Below are 20,210 nucleotides of genomic sequence, written 5' to 3' on the forward strand. Positions count from 1 at the left end.
ATAGAGGAGAGGAGGGTGATTAAAGAAGGTGTTACAGAAATGGAGTTAACAAGAACCAATAGATGATCATACTTGAATTGTGAGGTAGAGGATAGAAAAAAATGACCATGAAAGATAGTGAATAGTAATAATAATAATAGGAATACTGAGCTAAAGAAAGTATCATGAGCTTGGCTTCAGGCATATTGAGTTTGACATGCCAAAGGGATGTCAATGTGGACACCATAAACGGCAGGCCATGAAGATCTTAATCTCAGATGAAAACTATGTAAATTTGGAATCCATCTGTATAGGAAAAGTATTTAAGGCACTAACTTAGAGGAATTGGAAGAAGTTGAAGAGGCAGAAAAGGAGCATTTGAGAGGTAGAAAGAAAACCAAAAGATTGTGGTGTAGGGTCAGCAATGTAAAAAACTGCAGAACTGTCAAGAAGGGTAGCAGCTTAAAAAAGGAATTGGATTTGATATTTAAAGAATCACTGGTGATCTTTGAGAAATCAATTTCAGTAGTAGGGCAGGGTCCTAAGTCACATTGCAAAGGGTTGAGATAGTCAGGAAGAAGAGACATTGTATACTGATAAATTTTTCCAAAAAATTTAGGAATAAAGGAAAGGAGAAAGATGGCATCATAGCTGGATAGGTTAGAGGGTCCAAGAAGTGGTGTTCTTTTTTTCAGATTGAACATCTGGGTGACCTTAGGTGAAGTGGTTTTTCCACTTTTTTATCCATCTTTTTAGGCATATGGGAAGAAGCCAACAAAGAGTAACGGTGACTAACGTATGTTATTGCCAATTTTGTTAAAAGTGCAGAGTTCTCTTACTCTTAATTCGCCACTCATAATAGCACATGAGTTCATCTTTTTATTCAGTGTTTATATGAGGGAGAAAGAAAAAAGAAAAAAAAACCAGAAGATTTTGGGTGCTATTTGTTGCAATTCAAATGCTTTTAATGCTGATTGTTCATATGTGCTAGATTTTGACATTATCCCAGATAACAAATGTGGGCTGTAACTGTGACAGAGCGTGTTTTTTCTCAGTGCTGTTTGAACTCATCAGTAAAACTCTTGCCCATGACTGACTCATTTGAAAAATGTGTTATTCAGCTATCTGTTGACTTTAAAAATTGGACTTTAAACATATTTCAACAGATTGCTCTTGAAGCAGACAAGTATGATATATAGCATATACATCTTTCTTGTTGAACTTGGAAAAACTTCTCTTTTTAAAAAATTTGCATTTCAAAAGAAACTCTTCATCAGATTATAGGGACCTGTTTAGTAACAAACTTCCAATTAAAATGATGCATGATATGGATGCAGAATTGCTGATTTCATGATAGTCATAGTCACTTAAATATATTAGTATTCTTAATGATTGTTGATTAAAAATATTTTAAATAAAAAAACAAACTTTTTATAGAGTTTTGCAACTTGCAGAGGACTTTCCTCATTTAGTAGTAGTCTTGGTAGACCTATATTAAACTTCTTAATAATTAATGGGAGCACCCAATGTTGTAGCAGTTTCACATGCACCAATAACAATATATGTGCAATGTATTTTTCAGGCAATATTTGACTGGGTAGATATTGCTGGTGGTAAATTGGCTTCAATGTCACCCATTGGAACTGATCTGGAAACTGTGAAGCAACAAATTGATGAACTCAAGGTATGACTTAGGTCTCCATATTTTAGCAAAAGATGCTTTGCATTTGAAAACTATGCCTCAGGGGTATGCTGGTATAAATTGAAACTGGCTCCTGAGAGCCAATTGTTAAAATTTCATTGTGAGCATTTATACCTCAAAAATTGGTAAATGCCACAAATCAAGGTTTAATTTGTTGTTTTGTTCATTGGCTAGACTTATGAAGGTGGTGGAGAAAACGTTAATAATTCAGATTAAGTTTAAAAGTGTGAAAATGTGTGAATCCCCTCCCCCCGGACAAAGAAATGGTTAAAACATTTACCAGCATGCCCCTGCTTATACCCTAGATTTCTGTAAAATGAATTTCTTTCAGTTAGTCGATCTATTGATAGTTGGTTTTGGGGGAAGCAGGGTTCTAAAGTAGCCCTTGAGTTTGTAATAGCAGTGCTGCCCTTCCCTACCCCCAACCACCATGATTATTCTTTCTAGTCTATTGCCTCAGTGATTCCAGATGTCCACTTGAGAGGGTGATTTGGCAATTTCAGCTAAAGCTTTTCAATTGCTTTTTATCACAGCTTAGTTTTAAAAGGACAGCAACTCTCTTGATCTTTGGTCCTTCCGTATATGCAGCACACAGTTTTCAGTGAAGTACAAAGGATTTCAGTGATAATCTTTAAAACTTGCATACTCTAGCATGGAAATGTGCCACAAAAGGATTTCAATATGAATGTAAAATTTGGATTTTCTGGTTCCATTTTAAGTGAAATTGTTTAAATTCAGACATTATTAATGCTTTATGTAGTGATATGCTAAATGCATGATTTTTTTTTCCAGGAACAATTAAATGGAATCAAAGAAAATCACTTTTGTGGATGATTTTGAATTTATAGTCTATTTGCTACTAAACAACGAAGAACATGTAGGGCTAGTCATCCATTGATTTATTGCAGTCACTTTTTTCCCTAAGTTTTAAAAACTAACAGGACAATAGAATAAATTATTGAGGAATTCTTTCCTTTACACAGCCAACATTTTGTTAGCCTGGTTACTGTAAAAACTTAAAATTGGGGACATGTCACTACCAAGAGCACTGTGATGTTTCCTGAACAGAGAGCTCAGTGAAATAAAATTATAACATACCATTCCTGATACAGAAAAGTATGTGAATAAATTTAATTGAAGATACCATATCTCCAAAAGGCACATGAAAATATCAGTAAAAACCAGTTTCATTTCTCTAATGCTAGAAATTAATCTGGGTAAAATTCTACATTCCCAGAGGAAATCCTCTATTAGCTTCACATGCCCAGGGTAGCTCAGTTTCTTATCTGCAGCATCCCTAATGTCACATCATAGTCTTAAAAAAACTTTTTATGTGTGTAATTGTATGTGTAATATGTGTAATTGGACCTAGTAGAAAATTATATAGAGTCTAGAAATATACTTACTCAGTAAAGAACAACATTGAGATGTTGATATGGGGAATAAAAACAGCAATCTAGCCATTATGAAAAAATATAGGATGAGGAGGAAAAAGGGGCCAGATCCTTTCACTCTGTAAGTTTTTTCATGAGCCTTAGAATTTCTCCTTACTGCCTTTTACAAAAGAGATTAAAAAGAGTACGTATGCACCAAGAATATCTGGCCTAGAGGAGCAGTTCATTTTGTTATTCTTTGCTTTTTAAAACTTAACTCGTCACACAGGGTACAATAAAGTTGTTATCTTTTATCTGTTTGTTTCTGTGTTGTTTTAAAAATAGCAATTTAAATCAGAGGCCTATCAGCAGCAAATAGAAATGGAAAGACTAAACCATCAAGCAGACCTCTTACTGAAGAAAGTTACAGAAGAAAGTGATAAGCATACTGTCCAAGATCCCTTGATGGAACTCAAATTGATTTGGGACAGCTTAGATGAGCGTATTATCAATAGACAGGTAAATGAAAAGGCATTTTGTATGTGTATGTGTCTCCAACCTGGAATGTTTAATTCCATTTTCTCTGGTTATAACAGGTTTTATTATGTTCAGACCAAGAGACATTGGACAGACTTTCTCTAGGGGGAGTCTTCCCCTCCTCTGCATTTACCCCTGCTCCCAGCATATTAGATAAATTCTGCTTTGACATTAAGGAGAATCGGGATGACAGTTAAACAGGATGTATTGTTACCTGCATCATTTGTGGGAATATCCACATTGATGATGTCACAAATCTCAGTATAGAAGCATACTAGGTTTTAATTTTCTTGCTGCCTAGATAGGTTTCTAAAATGTCATTTAAATATTAAAATTATTAATGCTTGATGTTGACACAATTATGCCTCTCTACCACTCTTGTTTCATTTAAACTCTTACGTACCTAAGTAATATCTGTTTTCAGTTAAGAGAAATGATACTCAGAAATTTGAATTCAATATGTAAAAGATTTATTTATGTTCAAGCTGCCTCCATAGATTTACCGGTGTCTAGTACATTGACTTCTATTATAGAAACAAGCATCAGAGGTAACTAGGTGGTGAAGTGGCTAGAGTGTTGTGCCTAGAGTTAAGAAGAACTGAGTTCAAATCCAGCCTCAAATACCTGCTAGCTATTAGACTCTGGCTAAGCCACTTACTTTGCCTCAATTTCTTCAACTGTAAAATGAGTTTAATACTAGTAGTTACCTCTCAGGGTTGTTAGGAGAATCAAATTAGATGACATTTGCTAAGGGCTTAGCACAGTGCTTGACATACAGTAGGTGCTACATAAATGCTAGTTAGGTGTAATTGTTTTTTAATGTAAATCAATCATAAAGACTTCATTGTTGCTTTTTTTTCCTTTTTCTTTTTTCCTAAAGCATAAACTTGAGGGTGCTCTTTTAGCTCTGGGCCAGTTCCAACATGCTCTGGATGAGTTAATGACATGGCTGACACATACTGAGGATTTACTAAATGAACAGAAACCAGTTGGTGGAGATCCCAAAGCCATTGAAATTGAACTTGCCAAGCATCATGTGAGTGAATGCTTTAAATGACTGGTGCATTTTTATTGATATTTATTTAGAAGCATTGTATAATTATGCTGATTTCAACACAAGTTAATGTTAAAATAAAGGAAGGAATGCTGCCATATAAAAATACACACGAGTAGTATATTTATATGAGTTTTCTATTTATTTTTCTTTAAACAGAGAGGATGAGTGGAAAGTTTATATTGATGTCAAAAAAAGTCAAGAAAATTAAGTTACTGTTTATGTAGCTCATGATTGATTTTTCCTCCCTGTGGATCATTGTTAATTAGTAGAAAAAAAGGTTCCTTAACCTTAGATGATTCCTGATATCCACCAGTCTCTTAGATTTTCATACTTGGATGAAATGCCAGTTCTTCAGTAAGTGTCCTGAATTCTATCCTTTGGGAAAATGAACCTTGGCTATTCAGTAGAGCAGCTTTTCTCTCTGTTGATTAGGGTTATGAATATTCATTTAGCTTCCAGCACTTTTAGACAGTTTGATACATTCATCAGGAAATGCCTATATGGATAGATGCCGTCCTAGTTCCAAATGATCTCAGAAGGCTGCTGCTTTTCACTTAAAACTTGCCTCTCTATTCCTCCTCTAGATCTGTATTGTCTGACATAAAACAGAAAAGGATCTTTTTATTAGTCATTACCAACTGTGGTTCTGTGAATGTAGGGTACTATCATGATGATCTCTTACAAAAGTAGAGAGAAGTTTAATGTTTTAGCTTTTGCCAAAAGTCAAAGTAGCCTTTCCTGGCACACAAACATTACTAACTTTGTGTTCACTTCTTGAAACCTTCTTAGTAAGAAACTGCTTTCTCATCTACTTGGTATTATATTTTCCACTTGCCTCTTGATAAATATACCATCTGTCCTATGAAGGAGTACTAACCAGTAGTTGGTTTTTTTGCTGTTTTAAAAGGAAGGACACAAACAAGTGTTATTTTTTTTTGTATAAAAGTCATCTAGCACATGAAATACTAAGTTTCTAAATTCCCAACTTATTAAGGTCTCTCAAATAAAAGTAGAGGGGCAGCTAGGTGGCAGAGTGGATAGAGTGCCAGACCTGGAGTAAGGAAGGTTCATCTTCCTGAGTTCAAATCTGGCCTAAGGCACCTACCAGCTGTGTGACCCTGGGCAAGTCACTGAACCATATTTGCCCCAGGTTCTTCACTTGTAAAATGAGCTGAAGAAGGAAATGACAAACAACTTTGGCATCTTTACCAAGAAAACCCCAAATGTGGTCACAAAGAGTCAGATTCTACTGAAATGACTGAACAACAACAAAAATGGCTGCCCCACTTAAGGCACTAACCTTTCTGTTCCAAACATTAAACCTCTTATCCCCTTCCCATCATTTAAAGAGATGTTCAGGAACACAATATTAAGGTGATGACTGATCAGTTTTTAGAAAGGAAATTAGTGATCACTACAAATTAGCATAGTTTAATTGTGAGCCATTCTGACTTCATTTGTCATGCCATACTAACTTCATTTGGATCTTTTTTTTGTGACAAAATAGCCACACAGTCAGGGGCACACTATAGAAATGGCATAATGAGATTGCAGGGAACTTAATGACAAAGTCATTCATGCTTTTGGACCAGATGGAAAAATGTTTCCTAAATAATACAGTTAGTTGGATTAAGAACTGTTTGAATGATCAGACAAAAAAGTCATAAAAGGGTTATTAACTTGGAGGGTGTTCTGTAGGGAGGTACTCCAGAGAGCTGTCTCCAGCTCTTTACTACTCAGTATTTTATTAGTGACTTGGATGACTTGGTTGAAACAATATGTGGCAGATTTGTAGACGATAGGAAGTTGGGAGTAATTGCTAATACTCTTTCTTTCTATCTCTGATGAAGATGTAGCCCTTCTCTCTCTATGATCCTTTGATCCTATCCACTCTCATCTTCCTCAGTAGATTACCTTCACTGTTGTATTCATATTCTCTCTCTCTCTCTCTCCCCCTCTCCCTCTCTCTCCCCCCTCCCCCTCCCCCTCTCTCCCCTCTCTCCCTCCCTTTTACTTTCCGTCTCCTCTCATTCTCTTATGTCTATATTTCCCTATCTATTTACTCCCATTTTCCACAGTAGATTGCCTTCACTGTCCTTTCTGTATAGAAATATATGACACTAAAACAAAATTTTTGTTTTATATTCTTGAGCTACTGGGCTAAGACTTGAATGTCAGCAGGGGTCCAATTAATAGCACCTACCTCAGCGTTGTGTGAGGATCAAGTGATACAGTAATTGTAAAGCATTTATCACAGTGCTTGGCACATAATAAGAGTTACATAAATGTTAGTTATTATTATCATTATTATAATTCTTAGCAAATTGATGAATCTAATGTAAAAGAAGTAATATTCAGCCCCATTCTGCATACTTTCTCATTAGGTATGTGTGATACTTATCAAGTTGGAAGAAAATTTTTAGCTGATCATTTTGGTGGGTGATGTTATCAAATGTCTGTGTTTATACAAACATGCACATATGTATGTACACACATGCATACACACAGGGCAACTTGTTGCAGTCTTAAGACGAACCCAGCCTCATAATGTTGTTAACTATGCACACTTTGCTTATTGTATATGTCACTCTTAGAAGTAAATTAAAAGTAATGCTAAGGAGTGTAACTGACAGATACCTTGGTGGTATTTTAATATTTGAAGGTGCTCCAAAATGATGTGTTAGCTCATCAGTCTACAGTGGAAGCTGTTAAGAAAGCAGGAAATGACCTAATTGAATCAAGTGCAGGAGAAGAAGCAAGTAATCTCCAAACTAAGCTGGAAGTTTTAAATCAACGCTGGCAAAATGTATTGGAAAAAACACAACAAAGGAAAAAACAGCTGGATACTGCTTTGCACCAGGTGAGCGGGAAAAGAAGCTTGGACACTTCAGCATAGTATTCAAAACCAAAAATAGCACGGAGTAGTTAAAGTTGTTTTTAGACTCCTCTTTATCAGAAATCTCTTGCTCTGTCCTGCAGGACTGAACATTGGGAGCACAAATATCCTAGTTCTTGTCTCAGGACTCTGTTTTGCCTTTCCCAGATATGACTAGTGAGGGAAAAATTTGTGAGGCTCTGACATTTCTAATAGCAGAGATAGATTTAGGGGGCTGGGATTACTTAAGCATTGTCTTTTATTTTCATTAGAGAATTTTCACCTCCCAAACCTAAAGCTTGTTTGAATTTAGGCACAAGGGTTCCATGGAGAAGTTGAAGATTTACATCAGTGGCTGACTGACACTGAGCGTCACTTGTTGGCATCAAAACCTGTTGGAGGATTACCAGAAACAGCCCGGGAACAGCTTAATACCCATATGGTAAGTGCATCATTTCAAAAAGCTCTCTAGTTAGCCTGGGATTAGGAGATTAACTTTTGTAAGAACTTCTAGTGATTGGAAACTGTTTACAATGCATAAGCTTTATAAAATGTTAAAAAATTTATAGCAGAAACAGTTATTCAATTTGTGGAAATACACAGTTAGCTAATTATATGCCTGAAGGTTAACACAGCTGTACTTGTGAAAGGATGGTGTTTCCATGTACATAAAATGATAGTTCATCTCGATGAGTGTGACTTTTAGCAACTAGGAAATTGAATTTTTTATATTTTAGTCCAATTTTTTCCCACATAAGGGATTAAAATTTATATAAACAATGCTACCATTGTATGACTAATACAATATTATATCCCTTAGGTGGAAAAAAAACAAAGTGCAGAGGAATGGCCATATTGCCCTTTTGGCAGTCATTTATTGATATCAAGTAACTGTCATGGTTTCTTGGAAAACATATTCCTAATTGCTTAAATGAGGAAAGAAACAAATCATCTGGGGTTTTTTTTATAATGGCCTTTGAGTTTTATCATCCTTAGTTAGCTTCATGTGAAAGACCATCAAGAGGGGCTTTTGCTTAATGATAAATACAGGGCATGGCACCTGTGTGCCGTCTCCTTCCATGTTTCCATATTAGGAGGAAAATTATGACATGGGGCTTGTTAATGGGTTGGTTTAATTGTTTGTTGTTGTTTTTGCTAAGATGTTTATTTCTAATAAATTAGAGGTGAAACTATCTTGGATTCACTGATATTTCCGTTACACACCTTTGTTAGAAGACAGTTTGGTGATGTGGGAAAAAGCACTGGATTTGGTGCCGGATGATTGGGTTCAAATCTTGGCTTAGCTGCTTATTACCTGTAGGGAAGTCATTTAACCTTTACGGGCCTCATTTAATAACTGGGTCCCTTCCGGAAGTAAACCTGTGATCCTTGGTTTGAAGTTCACAGAGCATTTTATGTTTCCTGTAGTGCCCAACTATTTATTTGTTGGAAGGATTTGCTTTTTCTAATTATTTTCAAGTGCAAGGAACTGTTTTACATTGGTGGCATGTCCACATCAAGAGTGTTCCCATGTCAGTGAAATCTCAGGTCAAGTTAAAAGCAAACATCCATGCAAACAAACAAGTGTGATTTGTGAGTGGCTATTTAGGCTTATTTTCCAATACCAAATAAAAACATAAATCTCACAAATGGAAATTAGGAACTTAGAATATATTATCTGTTAAATTGTGCTTGATATTTTCTATTCTTAAGGACTTATGGAAGGGTGCACATCTGGATATGAACTATACTCTGCATGTAGAGATTATGTAATTCAGAACTCTGGATTTGATGACTTGGGGGAAAAATAGAACTCTTGAATTTACTTCTTTACAATACTCTTCTTGATATCTTAATTTAGGAACTCTGTGCTGCCTTTGAAGTTAAAGAAGAAACATATAAGTGCCTCATGCAAAAGGGCCAGCAGATGCTTGCAAGATGCCCAGAATCTGCAGATACAAATGTTGACCAAGACATAAATAACTTGAAAGAAAAATGGGAATCCATAGAAGCTAAACTCAGTGAAAGAAAAGTATGTGCATTGGTCAAAACAAAAGATAATGAATTTTATCAGTTGTCTTTCCTAGATATGAATTATTTTCTTTGTAGATATATCTTGGGAGCCTGAGAGTTTTTAATATTTTATACTTATAGACCTATTAGGAAAAAAATTAAACTTATGAGTTCTAAAGGGTTTATGGAATAAAATTCTATCTCCACACATAAGAAAATAATCAGCAAAAATGGAACAATAACATTTGTCATTATATTTATGTGTTGTGAGTAGCTGTTTTTAATTATAGAATTATATAAGAGCCTCTTTGATTGAACGAATAAATAAAAAAATCATTTATTAAGCACTTATGGTGAATAAGCATTGTGCTAAGTCCCAGAGATACAAATAGGAAAGTTTAACAGTCCTCTCTGTCAAGGAACTCATATTCTAATTATGGATGGCAACACATAAATGAGAGGTTGCTTGCAGGGAAAATGGGAAAGATTGGTGGTCCCTAAGAGAGCAACATCTAGGCCGATGGCAAGACCCAGGGCTCTTTGGAATGCATCAGCAATGCTTCTCAGATGGTGATGCCCTGGCATTGAGCAGGTATAGCAGCAGGGCAAATGGTAAGGCCTGGCAAGCTAGAAGTAGTAGTGGAAGGGCTGGTGCTGAGCAGAGTTTTTGTAGGATTTGGACTTAGTCATAATTGTATAGAAGTTTAAGAAAGTATTGAATAACCCACATAAAAGTTAAATGCCAAAATAGCAAATAAAGGGTTCTAAGTAAGGAGATAAAAAGTTCATGTTAAATTAAAAATACACTTTTTTCTCTTTTTGTTACAGTTTGAAACTGCTACGGTGAATGAGAATTGTTGATGGTGCTTCTTTACTATAAGAAAAATGTTAGAATAGTAGGATACTAGATACAATCTGCCATTTAAGTGACCAAACATGTTGAATTTTTTTTTTATAATTTATGCTATTTTTGGCAATTCATATTGACAATATGACTATAAACTTGCTGTTTTTAATAGTCCAGTTGTCAAATAACAGGATATATTATAATGTAACGCAGTGGCCTAGAATACGATTCTCAAGTACTTTTTAATATTTTCCACTCTGGACTTAATTTCATTTAAAAAAGAATGAATGCAAATCAGGCAGAGGAAGACTGCCAAAGGATGACCAAACTGAAAAAAGAACCTCTGAAATAGCATCAAGTACTAAATAATCCCTTTTTTTCAGGCTAAACTCGAAGATGCCCTTAATTTGGCCATGGAGTTCCACAATTCTCTTCAGGACTTCATCAACTGGCTTACCCAGGCTGAACAAACATTGAATATAGCTTCTCGGCCAAGTCTTATCTTAGACACTGTCTTGTTTCAAATTGATGAACACAAGGTATGTAGTCAGTCAGACAGTTAGGATTTTCATTTCTCCTTGCCAAGATACTGGGAGGTTTCGTTTCTAGAAACCTGCATTTTAGGGTTTTTTTTTGCATTATAGGTTTGCTTCCCTAAAGTTTATTGTAATTTTTTGTAGTTATTATAATTTATGTAGTTATATATTATGTAAACATAGAAAAAACTGATTTCTATATAATGCTTTTCTTTGGAAAGGTCTTTGCCAATGAAGTAAATTCTCATCGTGATCAGATCATAGAGCTGGACAAAAATGGAACCCACCTGAAATATTTTAGCCAAAAACAAGATGTTGTCATTATTAAAAATCTCTTGATTAGTGTACAGAGTCGATGGGAAAAAGTTGTCCAACGATTAGTGGAAAGAGGACGAGCTCTTGATGATGCCCGGAAGAGAGCGAAGCAGGTAATTCAGTAGCTTGTGTGAAACTGTAAATTTAGCAATAACTCATACCTGACTGTTAAAAAAATCATTGTGTTATTAAATTTTTTATTGCAGATTGAAATAGAGATAACAAATCATTGCTGTGAGCCTAGGAAGTTATTTCTTTAGTTAAAGGGCAGTACTCTGAGTACTGACATCTTTACTTTCTGCCTTTATATTGGCTTTTAGTCGTATGGAATAATTTGAAAAGAATGATTATAGTCTATCTCCACAAGGGCTATTATTATCATCTCTAAGGACAAAACAAGGTTTTATTTGGTTTTGGTTGTTAAGTTTTTTTCCCCTTAAACTCTGCTCATGACCTACTTAATATACGTAGTTATTTATGGGGCTACATTTTGCTAAGTCATAAGGATGAAATTTCTGCAAAGAGATGGATGTCTATCCTTCAAGACAAGGTCCTTTGAGGACTATTCAATATGTCTAATGATTTACCTTCTTAAGACTTTTCTTCTCTCTGAATTTTATTGGAAGTCCTATCTATATCTGTTTGCCAAATCTATATTTCCCCTTTAGCATTATAAGAGTTCTATCTCATAACCACTTGCTAAACCGTTCTAATGTTTTAAACTAGCCCTTTATGTTTGGTTAGATTTTTCTGGATAAAATGCTGGGATAACATCATATATATCCTTTTGTGTATTAAAAAAAGTCAAGGCATCTTCCTCTTATCTTTTCACAATCCATACTATTTCTATTTATAAGAGAAAATAGCTAGCTCTTGTCTTCTGATAGGAAGATAGCTACCTTGGCTGGTTGGGGGGAATAATTTATTCTTTCTAAGGGCGTTCTTTATTATGGAGACTGAATTGTAGAATTGCCACTGTTGTACTTTATGTGCCCTATTCAGTCACATTTCACTTATGTCTGTATGGATCCTTTGAGTACTCTCCTTCAATTTTAGTGTCATGGGAGTGTAGACTGTGGTGGCTTATGCATGAAACTTTATAATACAAAAGAAGGGATTCCTTTAACCAGGACCTCTCCACCCCAACAAATATAAAGGGTAGAATTTGGTACAGAACACAACGTTTTTTTTTATCATAGGCATTTTGCGAGTTATGATTACTCACATTAAAAATGTCTCTTACATAGAGCTTGTTACATAATACTATGAATTCCTTTCAACCAAGCTGTCCTAGGCTAAAGTTACTGTCTTTGGTAAGCATAGGGAATTCCCTGATTGAGGTCTTTCCCAAGGCCAGTTTCTTCTACCCCCTCCTATAAATACACAACATTTATTTTCTTAGCTAATTCTGTGTGCAGGCAATAACTATCTATCCTATATATGTGCATACACATGCAAACACACATATTTCTTTAAATTCATTTTCCCTTTCCCTTCAATTTTTGCCTGGGTAACCCATTAAAAAGGCCAAAAAACCTCTTCCTCTCTGTTCTCAAGAAGTACCTAAGTCGTGATGATAAGGGTATGGGTAATGCGGCTAATTGAAGAAGGAAATGGCCAACCATTCTAGTATGTTTGCCAAGAAAACCCCATGGACAGTATGGTCCATAGGGTCACAAAGATTCAGACATGAGTGACTCAAATGAACAACAACTAACAGTACTGCTAGTAGCAAACTGTTACCAGAGAAAAACAAAATTTTGAAGTAAAATTAGACAAGGGAAAGAAAATCACCTTTTTCAACCTGTAAAGATCCTGAAAAAGCAGGAATTCTTCTTCAGAATCTCTTCAGTGCCCCTCTTGTAGTTAAGTCTGGTTTTACCTAAATGCCTGGATTCAACATGAATAAAAAGTGATTTCTTAATTGACTAGAATGGCACAATGCAGAGAAAGCTGGTTTCAAAACTAGGAAAATGGTTATGTCCTGGTTATGTCACGCTCTGCCTATGTGACCCTGCGTACCTGTGTGACTCACTTAATCTCTCAGTACTTTGGGCAACTCTCTAAGACCACAAGTTGCCAGCATTGGTAGAAGGAGTGCCCTAACTTAGAAGTTTCCTACACCAATTAAATTGCAGGTCTAGTTGTTTATCCCTGTTAACACTACTAGTGTTAAAACAGTTTTGATTTCTCTCTCTCTCTCTCCTCTCTCTCTCTCTCTCTCTCTCTCTCTCTCTCTCTCACCCTCTTCCCCTCCCCCCTTTCTCTCTCTCTCTCCCCTCCTCTTTCTCTGTGCTCTCTCTTTTTCACTTTTCCACCCCCTCTTTACATTGCAAACTTGCAGTATTTAGCGGTAGTAGGATTTTTTTTTTTTGCCTAGCCTGGAAACTTACCTACCATTTACAATGCCTTTTATATGAAGAAATAGTTCTGAATTTCCAACTATCGGCTTACCAGCCATATATTTTGATTTTGATGTGTGAATACTATGCTTCTACACACTGTAAACTATAGACTCTCTATAAAGGTGTTTCTACGTACAGCGTCAGTGACTGTATTTCCTGTAAGTATGAATGCGGTAGTCTGGAAAGAGCTCTAAACTCTAGAACCAAGAGAACTAGGTTTTAGTTCTGATGTTAACAATGACTGTATAAAAGCTCTAATACCTTATGGAAGCCTCTTCAATTCTGTGAGCCTGTTTCTCAGCTATAAGAAGAGGGGAATAGACTAAATAACTAAAATTCCATGCCCGTATTACAGCTGTTATTACTAAATAGTTCAAGTAAATTATCTAAGATAATTGCATTTAGTTGTGTGACCTTGGGAACAAGTTCCTTAGTCTTTCTGTGCCTCATTTTCTTTGTTTGTAAAATGAGTGTGTTGGACTAGAAGATTTCAAAGTTCCTTCCGTCTCCGATTCTATGCAAATTTGTCTACCCTTCCCGTGTATCCCTTGTACGATCAGGAATGAAAAAACTCCCAATTCCCTAAAGAATACCAAACCTTTTCAGGGTGAAAAAGTGGTGGGGAGGAGGGGGAATTCCCTTAGACACTAATTTAATTATTTAGCTAAAACAACTAGTAGTAGCTCTTGTTATTGTAGCTCCTTTTATAGCGCCTTTCAGCTTTCTCAAGTTTTTGGTTCACATTTATGTATTTCAGACATGAAACTCTTGGTCATTGTTAAACCCTTTTTATCTTTCAGAGGACGTACTAGATTTAATTTAAATCATTCAAAAATATAAACCCTCCTTTGGTATTCATTTGTGGAATGTGGAAAGATCGCAGATTCTATATATGTAGTTCTTTTAGTTACTTTTTATCTTATATAAATTTATATAATGTAAAAATAATGTTGTTGTTATTGTCTTTTGGTAGTTCCATGAAGCTTGGAGCAAACTCATGGAATGGCTAGAAGAATCAGAGAAATCTTTGGATTCAGAGCTTGAAATTGCCAATGATCCAGATAAAATAAAGACACAACTTACACAACACAAAGTGAGTCCAATATTGAAAAAAGGAAGCTATTTCATTGCATTGTGATGTCATTTTCCAACCTCAACTCGTCAAGTTTTGTCTGAATCAATAGAGAAAAGAACTATTCAATGTAAACTAGTGCCAGATTAAATACGGTGGTGTCAGATTCCAAACTAGATATCTGAACTAGATGACTTCTGAAGACCTTTCCAATTCCATATGTCTAAAATAAAAAGCTGTTTTCCAGATTGTTCAAATAGCAATAATATACCCTCCACACAGAAACCTTTTTTAAGATAGAATATTCATTAGGATCTCTGAAATTAGTTGTTATATAGAAAGACAATTCAACATGCTAACACATAGGGTTTCTTCATGTTAGAAAATGGAATTGTCTACAAACAAAAGAGAAAAATATGTAAAGAATTTGCAGTGGTTAAACCATTGTTTTTAATTGGCCACTGTAATTATTTAGATTTATGGTTTGTGAATAAGTGGAGACAATTAAAATTTCCACTCTATTTAGAATTATGGTTTGTGAATTAAGTGGAGACAATTAAAATTACTATCAAGATTTGGAATAATTCTTGAATAAATAATACTTATATCTTTCCATACTATATATTTTCTACCTGGAAAAAATTTTCCCCTTAAAACCAATCAAAAAGGGAAAAATTTGCCCTGCCCAAAATGGTGTTTTTGATATTTGAACTCAGAAATATGATTGTTGCTTTGCATAGGTTAGAGTCTATCTGCAATATTGATGTAAATTTGGTTATACATAACGCTAAATTTCCTTCTTAGGCTGATTCTAGCACAATCAATGTATTTAGGTGTCCTTTCTAAGTAGTTTAAAAAATGTAGCAACAGGTTAAATTTTTTTTTATTTTTGGTTTACAGCACTCAGTTCTACAAGTTTTGAGTTCCAAATTTTCTTCCCCTCTCCCCTCTCCCCAAGACAGCATGGAATCTGATATATGTTTTACATATACCTTCACATTAAACATATTTATACAATAGTCGAGTCTTAAGGAAGAACCATGATCAATGGAGTGAATCATGAGAAAGAAGAAACAAAACCAAAAAAGAAGAGACAAGTAAAAAAGAGAGAGCAGATAGTTTGCCTCAATCCATATTCTGACTCCATAGTTCTTTCTCAGGATGTAGATAGCTCCTTCCATCATGAGTCCTTTGGAGCTGTCTTTGAATCTTGTATTGCTGAGAAGAGCCAAATCTATCACAGTCAGTCATCACAGAGTCAATATGTCTGTGGTTGTGTACAATGATCTCCTGGTTCTGCTTGTCTCACTCAGCATCAGATCATGTAGCTCTTTCTAGGTTATTATGAAGTTTGTGTCTTCCCCATTTCTTACAGCACAATAATATTCCATTACATTCACACACCACAACTTGTTTAGCCATTCCCCAATTGATGGGCATCCCCTTGATTTCCAGTTCTTTGCTACCACAGAAAGAGCTGCTATAAATATTTTTTTGTATATATGGGTCCCTTTCCCCCTTGTGTGATCTCTTTGGGATACAGCCCTAGAAGTGGTATTGTTGGGTCAAAGGGTATGCACATTTTATAGCCCTTTGGGCATAGTTCCAAATTGTAGCAACATTTTTATAAGCTTTGAAAACTGAGTTAAGAATATATCATATTTATGAATTGCTCATTAGCATACTAGGGCTTATAGAAGTTACCAAGTAGAGTGGTAGCTATAAGAACTGTCCTGCAGGGCATGCAGTCCTTTTGTGCGGTGTTCTTGATATGTTGAGTTTGAGATGCTTATGGCATAGATTGGTCTATGCCTAATGTCTATGTCTAACAGGTAGCTGAAGATGTGGGATTAAAGTTCAGTAGAGAGAGATGATGTCTGGGTATTTGGACTGGGATTCATCCTCATAGAAAACAGTAACCAAATCCATGGAAGCCAAAAACATCACTGAGAGAGTATAAAAAGAAGGGCCAAAGACCAAGGAAAGTGCTGTAGAGCAGAGATGTCAAGCACATGCCCGTGTGACCAGCAACATTCCTGAGTATAGCCTAAACCCGATTAAAATGTAATTAGAAACTATCAAACAAAATAAATATATAATAGAACTTAGATAATATGTGCTTTTTAAAGTTAACATGTGCCCACAGGGATGGTTTATGTATGGGGATCCTTATGTATGGTTTAGTGGCCCCTATTTCTATTTGAGTTTGTTACTACTGCTCTATATTATACCCAAACTTAGTGGGCAAGTTGATGAATGATAATCCAGGAGAGGAGACTAAGAAGGAACAGTCACCCAGGTAGGCTAACTAGAATGAAAATTCAGAGCGAAGACAGCAGTGAAGGAGGAGAGAGTGACCAACAGTGTCAAATGCTTCACAGATGTCAAGAAGGATGGGGCCCAAGAAAAGGGCATTGAATTTAATGATTAAGACATAAGCAGAAATCTTGGAAAAAATAGTTTCACGTAAGCGATGAGGTCAGAAGCCACATTGTAAAATGTTGAGAAATCCATGGGAGGTGAGGATTTTTAAAGCAAATACCAATATCTAGATAAATATGCTTTGATTTCACTTCTTTTAAAAATTTAAGGGCCTTTCAAATGAATACATTGTATCTCAGAAAAGTTACATAAAATGTCACAGAAGGTGATACTGATTTTTCTTGTTATTGGACTTGATATTCCTAAATTTGATTATTGTATGGTGCCTCTCTATTAAATTGAATATTTGCTACAACGAAGATAGATTTTTCAAACTTAATACAAGATCAACACTGAAGATAGTTTCAAAAAGTTTGTTAATCTGTATGATTTTTACCATTTCTTTCCATGCTTGGCATCGTGCATATGAAGCAGGAAACATTGATAGACTGAATAAGGATAATATTTCTGAATCATATCATTTATTTATTAAAATTCTTAGATGATGACAGCAGCCTAGTTGCTCCTGTCTCTTAGCCTTCTTCCTAAAGGGACCAAAGGCTTCCTTAGATTTATGTGATGAAATCAATAGAAGGTCTTCTGTAATGCCACCTATGAGGTGATGGTACTCTGCAGGCATTTATTGCTTGAGTCAATGATCCCACCAATTAAACATCTTTCTATACCATATGGAAATGGCAAAATAGATTACCCCTTTTTTTCCATGGTAGGCCTACTAAAATAGTACAAATATGAAAATCCCTGCATGTTTTATATTTAACATTTAATGGTCAATCAGATTTATTGGATTGGCTTTAGTGGTGAAGTAGTAAAGTAGCATAGGAAATAACCAAAGCATCCGAATGATTTATGAGGTTACTGGCCAGTCTATAAAAAGGGAGGGATGCTAAATGACAGACAGGAAACATCAGATAAGTGGAGTAGTGAAGCTTCTCAAGTTTGTTAACTTCCACGTACTGCTAGAATCTAGTTTGGAATTTGGAAAATTATTTGTAACATTAGTGATTGTTCTCAACCACCATGTGTTTCCTTCCTCATTTATTTATCAGTAAAATGAATCTGTGCCCTTCCCTTTAACACTTTTCACTAGGAAATAATGTCTAAAACAGGCAGAGTAAGCAAGCTACACAACTACAAAGTACAATGCACATTGTTTGTGTTCTCTATCTTTGATCCTGCACAGCAAATTTCTTATCCTATTTTCAGATGAATCATGTAATATGATATTGTGACTTTTTGTGAAAGGCTTCATTAGGGTCACCCAGCTGTAGCATCAGTTTGAGGTATGGCCAAGTTCTTGCAGTTGTAATTCATTGTTTTTAGGGAGTGATCCCACTTCTAACAGATAATATTTTGAACAATAAATGGTTATAGCTACAAGGGACATGGAGTGTTTACTCAGAGTGGGAACATCATGAATGGTAATATTAATTATTATTATAGCTAATATTTATGTAGTACTTAAAATGTGCCCAGTACCATGCTATATGCTTATGTCCTCTGGCTGGTGTCACATGCACATTCTCTATCCCTAGAGTGGTTTTGTGTTTTTCTAAGAGTAAGTCAACTCTCCCTCACATTTCTTAAGCTTGTCCTCCCTGACTCCTTCAACCACATACCAGCAGTACCCTATGGCCTTCCTAAATTATCTAATGTGGTCAGTAAACACTTTTTTGGAGCAAATACCTTATAACTTACATGAGTTATTAGGCATACACACATGAAAAAGAAATGCCAAATTACTTATGCAAGTATATGTTTTTCTTATCCAGTACTATCACTATCCCACAGTCCCACATGTGCTGTCCCTACTCTGGGCATTGAAGAACCACCATGATAATGAACACACAGAATGAATGGTGGAGAATCTGAAGTTTTAAGAAAAAAATTTGTTGAAGTGAGAGGTGTGCATACCACATCTACTTAAAAAGTTCCTGAGGAATCAGAAATTAAAAAAATTAACCATCTTCCAAATTCATTGAAATTTTTAAAAATTATAAATCAGAAGTTCTGTTTTATACATGCTGTATCACTATAGTTTTACATTTTCACCAGATTCATATTTTCTTAAATTACTTCTTTCAAGACTATAGAAACTTTAAGAAATTTTGCTTATAAATGAATAGATAGCCTTTAAAATTACAAATATATATACACATACATACACAGATGTGTATGTATATATACATATATGTATGTGTGTAAATATATAAACATATACATATATGTATGAATATATGTGTACGTGTGTAAATATATATATAAATATGTACATACACATATATGCATATATATGAGTATATATATACATATATATGTATATATACATACATATGGAGCCTCAACACTCCTGTTATGCCATTGTTTAAAATTGATGTGCTTCATTATCTTCTGAGCTCATTAATCATTTGTGGTCCCAATTATTGTGATTAAGTTTTTTCTTTTTTTTTTGGAGGGGGAAGGCAAGACAATTGGGGTTAAGTGACTTGCCAGGGTCACACAGCTAGTAAGTGTGTCAAGTGTCCGGGGCCGGATTTGAACTCAGGTCCTCCTGACTCCAGGGCGGGTGCTCTATTCACTTGCATCACCTAGCTGCCCAGATTAAGTTTTTTCTAATGCATTTCTCTCACGCCTTTATTAATCATATATCTTTTCCACTTCTAATATGCAGGAGTTCCAGAAAGCACTTGGAGCAAAACACTCTGTCTATGACACCACAAACAGAACTGGACGTTCTCTGAAAGAGAAAACCTCTCTGACTGATGACAATTTGAAACTGGATGATATGTTAAGTGAGCTCAGAGATAAATGGGACACTATATGTGGGAAATCTGTGGAAAGGTAAAATGAATTTCTTAAAATAGTTTCAAAATTTAAAAAAAAATACAACAAATTGAGTGTAATTTAAATTAAATGAATGAACTAATTAGAAAACATCCAAGAACTAAATTGTTTAAGAGATTACCACAGTGACAGTGCCAAATACTGTGATAAACCCTGGGCATGCCAACAGAAAATAAAAATAGTCCTTGCCAACAAGGAGTAGGCATTCTAATA

At 35.3% G+C, this 20,210-nt stretch overlaps 1 protein-coding gene across 4 annotated transcripts in view; it reads left to right on the forward strand.

Annotated features, from left to right (window-relative positions):
- Positions 1-20,210, forward strand: part of DST (dystonin) — a 611,236-nt gene that overhangs the window by 552,693 nt on the left and 38,333 nt on the right. For all 4 annotated transcript variants that reach the window (XM_036768011.1, XM_036768012.1, XM_036768013.1 and 1 more), the window contains 10 exons: positions 1,562-1,663; positions 3,400-3,573; positions 4,472-4,627; positions 7,311-7,508; positions 7,837-7,965; positions 9,385-9,555; positions 10,767-10,922; positions 11,141-11,347; positions 14,613-14,732; positions 19,825-19,994. In XM_036768011.1, the coding sequence (XP_036623906.1) occupies positions 1,562-1,663; positions 3,400-3,573; positions 4,472-4,627; positions 7,311-7,508; positions 7,837-7,965; positions 9,385-9,555; positions 10,767-10,922; positions 11,141-11,347; positions 14,613-14,732; positions 19,825-19,994 (1,583 nt within the window). The remainder of the gene's footprint in view (positions 1-1,561; positions 1,664-3,399; positions 3,574-4,471; positions 4,628-7,310; positions 7,509-7,836; positions 7,966-9,384; positions 9,556-10,766; positions 10,923-11,140; positions 11,348-14,612; positions 14,733-19,824; positions 19,995-20,210) is intronic.

The sequence above is a fragment of the Trichosurus vulpecula genome, chromosome 7 (genome assembly GCF_011100635.1).
Source record: "Trichosurus vulpecula isolate mTriVul1 chromosome 7, mTriVul1.pri, whole genome shotgun sequence".
NCBI lineage: Eukaryota > Metazoa > Chordata > Mammalia > Diprotodontia > Phalangeridae > Trichosurus > Trichosurus vulpecula.